The sequence below is a fragment of the Sinocyclocheilus anshuiensis genome, unplaced genomic scaffold, assembly GCF_001515605.1.
Source record: "Sinocyclocheilus anshuiensis isolate Anshui unplaced genomic scaffold, SAMN03320099.WGS_v1.1 scaffold245, whole genome shotgun sequence".
In the NCBI taxonomy this organism is placed as follows: domain Eukaryota; kingdom Metazoa; phylum Chordata; class Actinopteri; order Cypriniformes; family Cyprinidae; genus Sinocyclocheilus; species Sinocyclocheilus anshuiensis.
Window position 1 is genome coordinate 1,154,826 of NW_015536478.1, and position 7,457 is coordinate 1,162,282.

General features: G+C 35.7%; 1 protein-coding gene across 1 annotated transcript in view; it reads right to left on the reverse strand.

Moving 5' to 3' along the window:
- Nucleotides 1-7,457, reverse strand: part of LOC107667101 (rab-like protein 6) — a 22,291-nt gene that overhangs the window by 1,972 nt on the left and 12,862 nt on the right. Inside the window, exons 11-16 of the mRNA XM_016458725.1 lie at nt 6,860-6,895; nt 6,362-6,661; nt 2,191-2,353; nt 1,620-1,823; nt 708-939; nt 52-238 (exon numbers count right to left, since the gene is read on the reverse strand). Coding sequence (XP_016314211.1) covers nt 52-238; nt 708-939; nt 1,620-1,823; nt 2,191-2,353; nt 6,362-6,661; nt 6,860-6,895 — 1,122 coding nt within the window. The remainder of the gene's footprint in view (nt 1-51; nt 239-707; nt 940-1,619; nt 1,824-2,190; nt 2,354-6,361; nt 6,662-6,859; nt 6,896-7,457) is intronic.

Sequence of the window (7,457 nt, forward strand, 5' to 3'; positions counted from 1 at the left end):
CACACAAACAAACAAACAAACAAACAAACACACGTTATTTACTGAACATACCTTCCTGGTCTTCACTGCTGTCTTTATTCTTAGGCGTTGTCTCTTCAAATCCCAGGCCGAACAGGTCAATGTCACTGTTGAGGGTCTTAAATGACGGGGCAGCAGGTTTGGGGGGCTCTGGGAGTCCAGCTAACACAAACCCATCATCCGACCGGTCAGATAAGTCATCTCGTGCAGAAAAAGTGCCCTACACAAAAACAGATGAAACATAAAATGAGACTGAGCGGGAATTATTTGGTGGCAGTGGCAAAGTACTTATTTAATATCTAAATGGTCTTTTGTGGGCTTTTCTTATAGAGTGCATTTATTAGATGGTTTATATTTATTTGAGAACAAAAAGCATAAAACATTTCCATTACTTGAAGTAAAACAATAGAAAACCACAAATAAAAAAATAACATAAAAACTGTATTTCAGCTATTTGCCAACTAAACATTTCTCATTTCTCAAGTAAATAAAAAAAAACTTTTTTTTTTTTTTTAAATAAAAAACTTTCTAGGATTAAAAAAACGAAAAAAAAAAAAACGAATTCAACATTAACAAAAATATACTAAAATTAGACTAATTGTGGAATAGCAGGCTGTGGCTTAAGATTTCATCAGTTGATTATTTAGTCATAAGCAACAATAATCAAGAACCTAGAAATTGTTTTCTACCTTCTTGATCTTGTGTCCGTCAAACTCTTCGTTCTTAAAATCAGGGTCGTCCATGACAAATGAAAGCATCTGCTGAGCGACTGGAGCCTCTTGGTCTGAATCGGAGTCGGCCTCAACAGCGCCTCCTGTCTTCAGTCGCTGCACTGCAGGTCCTGCTGGGGTTTTCAGGCTTTGGGGTCTCTCAGCTGGTTTAGACTTGGTTTGCAGCTGTTTGACAGAATTCACTGTAGATCTGGAATTGAAAGTCAGATTCCACAGAAAATGAGGAAACAATCTTGACTCCAAATAATTATTCATTAAATCAGAGATCTATCCATCTGTCTATCTATCCGTCCAGTCATATATCCATCTATCCCCCAATCATCCATCCATCCATCCATCTAGCTCTCTAGCTCTCTATCTATCTATCTATCTATCTATAGCTCTGTCATTCTATCTATCAATCTAGCTCTCTGTCATCTCTCTATCCATCTCTCCATTCCATCTATCCATCTCTCCATCCATCCATCCATCTCTCTATCTAACTATCTATAGCTCTGTCATTCTATCTATCAATCTAGCTCTCTGTCATCTCTCTAGCCATCTCTTCATCCATCTCTCTCTATATCTCTCTATCTATCTATGGAAATCACTTATTATATTGCCAAGGTAGCATTAATTGAAAAATAATATCAAGAAATGAAAATTGGCTATGCCTTTATTAAGAGTGATTTAATTAAAGTAAATTAGACAAGTCTCTCTGCTGATGGAATTATTTCTATTTCGGAAGCTCATCAACAGTGAGGGAAATTAATTAAAAACGTACAACAAATCTTCAGGAAAATGTGGTCAGGTCTCAACACGTCTGCATCTCACTGAAGTCTTTCTATTAAAAGAATAATGCATTTGATACATCTGCAGGTGGTTTCTTACCCCTTTGAGTTTGGGCCCGAGCCAATGCCTTTGTGCTGGGCAGCAGAGGGCAGAGATGAATCTTCCTCCTCTTCATCACTCGTGAGTGTGACGCCCATGCTCGGGACCGCCGCTTTAACGGCAGGCTGGGACAGCGCTCTGTCATCCGGATCTAAATCATCCTGGAAGCTGGAGACCAGAGGATTTCCCCGTCCCTCACCATCACTGAGGAAAAGACAGGAGAGCTCTCAGAAGCTTAACATGAGATCAAATTTAAACTCATTTACTTTCTCAATAAATGCCTCTTTTGCTGTGATCAATGCATCAGTCCTTCGTGTAAAATAAAAATGTTTGTATGCTTTTTTCATTGTTCCTCAAAATTCTCTACTTTCTTCATCGCTAAAAAAAAAAATAAAATAAAGAAAACTCATTCCGAGGCAGAAAAATCATGTTGATCTGAGCAAATGAAAAATCCCATCTGTAATCCTGTCCAGTATGATTATGAGCTGCTGAAATTTCTACAGTAATACTCAGACAAGCTGGAGGGATGATTTTTGCTTTTAGAAACAAACTGCATGTTATAACAGCTCACCTATCACTGTCCAGGATGGGAGCTGATGCTGGAGGTTTGTTCTTTGATTTAACTGCTGTTCCACCATCTTCCAGAAAGGTCCGTTCCATGCCCACCCCCGGCACAAAGTCATCCACACTCTTCACCTTTCCAGAGGGCTTCGGGTCTTCAGAGCCCATAGGTTCTGATGAAGATAAAAGACCAGAAAAGGGTTTAAAATGCTTTTCTAGCTTCATGGCAACAGGTCAACATTTGTACGTTTACACGTTTTAACAAAATGCATGTTTACTGAAATCATATTAATTGCGTTAAGTAATGGCAAGATGCACAAATTGTTACACACCTGCAAAGATCAGATATTTATACCATATTTACAACTAAAACATATTTGACCATTATAGTTTTTCATATTATTAAATTCTATTAAACTTTTATTACTAATTATTATTTAAAAAAAATGGTTAATACAAGTGTAACGTTATTAGGTTAGTCCGTCATTACACCTCAAGCATCAAAAGAAAAATATTTTATGAAACAGAATATATTTTTAAAATTGCATTAATATAAAATGCAAGAATGATATTACACAATTGCAAAGATTCAACATACTTGACCATTACGGAATTACAGAATTTTCCAGTTATAAAATTATATTATACATTTATTATTAATTATTCTAAAAAAAGGTTAATGTAAACAGAACATGATTTACTAAATCTGACAATACACCTCAGGCATAAAAAAAAAATAAATAAAAAAAAAAAATATGAGTAGACAAATTTTTCAAAAAACCATTCAGATATTCCGGCATTGTGTCACATTAATTTGATGACAATCAGGCTCATTTCCTCAACAAATTCTCATTAAAAATCTTATTTCATTAATGTAATACAGTAATAAAAATCAGCCTGATTATTTTGATGAAATAAAATAAGCAATACAACATTCAGTACAAGTAATTATTTTTAAATAATACTACAAACTCACAAAAAAAGTTAAATGTCCAGGGCTGCATTTCCCAAAAGCATCATACGCCAAAACTGATCTTAGCGCCATTGGTGGCAATGGGTCTACGATGTACTTAGTCTTACGATGCTTTTGGGAAATGCAGTCCAGTTTTGGTCCTAAAATTTCACCAAAACACATGAACCATAGTATGGAAATTAATATATGAATATATCTAAAACCTGGACCATCTGTGATGCTGAATGAATGATTAATGATAATTTATGTTATTGTGGCATCTTTAATGCCAGTTTAGACATATGTCAAATTTGATCCAGCATTCCCCAGAAAAAAAGGGAAATTTTATGAAAACAAACTAAATTAAGAAATCTAAATATTTGCATATGATGTTTTGAATATAAAATGATGATAGCCATTTGTCACACTTTCTGTTTCTATGTGTTGACAGGAAGTGCATTAGCGTCCTTCTGATTGGCCCCATCCCCCAGGATCTGCAATGCAGCAGCAGATGCACTGGTGCAGAGCTGTGCGTGTGTTTGTCAGTCCACCGGTTTCTGTAATGACTGTGCAGTGGTGGCTCCAGTGTTGCCTGATAATGTCTCATTGGTATTCAGTATATAAGGCAATGAACATAGTCCCTGGACGACAGCACCTTTTTACTACAGTTCATGAAGTCACACTAGCAAACCTACGCACGCACGCGCATGCACGCGCACACACACGCGCACACACACGCACACACACGCACACACACGCACACACACGCACAACGATTACGAAATGAGTTCAGGTCATTTTGGTCAGACCAAGAAGGTGACGTACGTACTTTTTTTTTTTTTTTACAAATAATTCAGCAGATTTTTAACTCTATTTCTACAAAATGAGGAATAAAGAATGTGAATGAGGTGTTTTTGCCTTTTCATGTTTTTATTAAATTTATCAAGGTGCTGTAAATCAAATTGTTATATATTCGTTATTAATCATAATTGTACAGTACTATTATATTTTGTCCAGTACATGCCACTGCAACTTTTCATTATTTGAAATAAAATAAACAGAAACCTAAATAAAAAAAGTTGCCAAGGCATAATTTCTCATTTTCATTTAGTTTAACTTGAAATACTAAAATAACTAAAATTTAAATAAAAAGCAATAACTTTGTACAAAACTTTAAAAACATGAATACAACTGATGAACACACACACAAAACAATTACTCAGTTAAAGTAAAATTAAAATGAAACAGTACATTTAAAAAAAAAAACTAAGTCAAAATATTACAGGGTTTCTGCAGGTTTTAAGGAAACGCACACACACGCACAACAAAAACTTACGATTACGAAATGAGTTCAGGTCATTTTGGTCAGACCAAGAAGGTGACGTACGTACTTTTTTTTTTTTTTTACAAATAATTCAGCAGATTTTTAACTCTATTTCTACAAAATGAGGAATAAAGAATGTGAATGAGGTGTTTTTGCCTTTTCATGTTTTTATTAAATTTATCAAGGTGCTGTAAATCAAATTGTTATATATTCGTTATTAATCATAATTGTACAGTACTATTATATTTTGTCCAGTACATGCCACTGCAACTTTTCATTATTTGAAATAAAATAAACAGAAACCTAAATAAAAAAAGTTGCCAAGGCATAATTTCTCATTTTCATTTAGTTTAACTTGAAATACTAAAATAACTAAAATTTAAATAAAAAGCAATAACTTTGTACAAAACTTTAAAAACATGAATACAACTGATGAACACACACACAAAACAATTACTCAGTTAAAGTAAAATTAAAATGAAACAGTACATTTAAAAAAAAAAACTAAGTCAAAATATTACAGGGTTTCTGCAGGTTTTAAGGAAGGTAATTTTAAGACTTTTTAAGACTAGGAATAAATTGAATGGAACATGATATGTCAATATGGTCTCTAACAGGGTTTTTTCCTGGGTCAAAAATGGTCGGTGGTGGGTCATCCACACACACAGTAAAAAGTACCCTACCCATGTGATCTGCGAGTCCAATACTTACAATTCATTTAAAATAAATGTAAAGAAACATTTATGTTTGTGATTTCTGCTCATCCTTTTTATTCATTAAATCAAAAAACCATCACTGTCAGGACAGATAATAAAACAAAGTGCTTACAACTATTTTACATGTAAACGTCACCATTACCAAAGTATCGTTAGAAAAGTAGCATTAAAAATTTAACTACATTTATTTAACTAATAGTCTAATTTTTTACAATATACAATTGAATAAAATTAGCAGCTAGTTAACAAAACTTGCTTTGTGCTTTGTTCTGGTTTCACCTCACTCCAGTCTAAATTATTTTGTAGGAAATTTACTACACATTGTCATATAAAGACCATGAAAATACTGTAGATTATTAAGGCTAAATCTTACTAACCACTCTTGCTAAATGGGGTAACACTTACGATCTAATTTCTGAGGTGTTCTGAGTAAATGATTTATACACCGATTCAGACAGTGATGTATCATGAGTTCAGTGTTGAACAGATCAGTTGTTTTAACCATTCAATAAAATGAATCGGTTCAAAGGAGTCATTAGAATCGGACATTAGCGGACGTTGACGCGCTCTGCTTTTTCTCTCCCTCAGTTAACATGCGTGCTTTCACACGTGCATAAATCACATTAACTGATCAAAAAAAGCTTTGGCGGGACAAAAAATCACTTTGGTGGCCGCCAAAAAAATTTAAATGCAGGAAAAAATCTGTTCTAAATGTAAATGTCTTGAATTGGCAACACTTCAAAGTCTGAAAACACAACCTCCAAAAGTTTATAATTCATTTGACAAAAAAGTCTGAAGATTCTTAAATCAAAATACATTTACTTGAGAAACAAAATGACAGGAGATCAATCTTGTTTTCTGAGAAATAAGTTTATGATTAAAACAAACAATTAGGTTTCAAGCACAAACTACTTAATTCTGTTCAATTTCACAGAAAACAAGATGTTATATCTTCAATTTGCATCTCAAGTAAATGTATAATGATTTAAGGATGTTTAGGTATTTGTACTGGAAAACTAAACTGAAAAACTGAGATGCAACATTTAATGCCATGACTTTATGAATTTAAGATTTTCCTCTCCAATTTCAGATCTTGATTTGTAGACGGGCGAATTAAGACCTGCAGAAACCCTTTATTAATAAAAACTATTATATCAACACTACTATAGTGGCACTGTTCTGTACTGACCTGGTTTGTCTGGTGACGCCTCTGCAGCGGACGATCCGAACAGGCGTGACATGAAGCCTCGTTTCTGGGCAGGAGGAGGTGTTTGTGATGGTGTCTGGGGTACATGGGCGGCTGTGGTCTGGGCGGGAGGGTGTGGTATAGATGGCGGTGGTGGAGGGGCAGACTGGGTCTGGAGCGGGACAGGGGCCTGTGGGGTACTGGGGCTGGAGTTACTGGGAGAGGCGGCACCGGGCAGCACCACAGGGGACTGGGAGCCTGAGGATGGGCTCTGGCCATTAGAGGGCGCTGGAGAGCCATAAGCTTAGTGACAACAAGAGCAATAACAAAGACAATAATAATTATTGTTTTATTTTATAAAATAATTAATAATAATAATGTAATTTTATTAATGAAAAAAGACTAAATATATTACTGTTGTAAATTATAATTAATCTGTAAAAAAAAAAAAATATATATATATATATATATTTAATACACCGGTATGTGATGATGTTTACACTAACATGTCATAGGTCTGGTCCTCGGTCTCCTGCTACTATAGTGGCACTGTTCTGTACTGACCTGGTTTGTCTGGTGACGCCTCTGCAGCGGACGATCCGAACAGGCGTGACATGAAGCCTCGTTTCTGGGCAGGAGGAGGTGTTTGTGATGGTGTCTGGGGTACATGGGCGGCTGTGGTCTGGGCGGGAGGGTGTGGTATAGATGGCGGTGGTGGAGGGGCAGACTGGGTCTGGAGCGGGACAGGGGCCTGTGGGGTACTGGGGCTGGAGTTACTGGGAGAGGCGGCACCGGGCAGCACCACAGGGGACTGGGAGCCTGAGGATGGGCTCTGGCCATTAGAGGGCGCTGGAGAGCCATAAGCTTTGCGTGCCTCCATCATCTCAAGAAATCTGGAAAAACAGCAGTGAAATTTTGAAAATTATGGTTGGATGACATTCTTGGCTTAATGGGTGGCTCTTTTTCCAAAATCTTTTTTAGCCAAATCCCTTATATGTCAAATTTATGTATAATTAATTATTATTATTAATAATAACAACAACACAATAAATACAATAATATAATAATAATTGTGTCATTGTTATTAATAGTGTGTGTG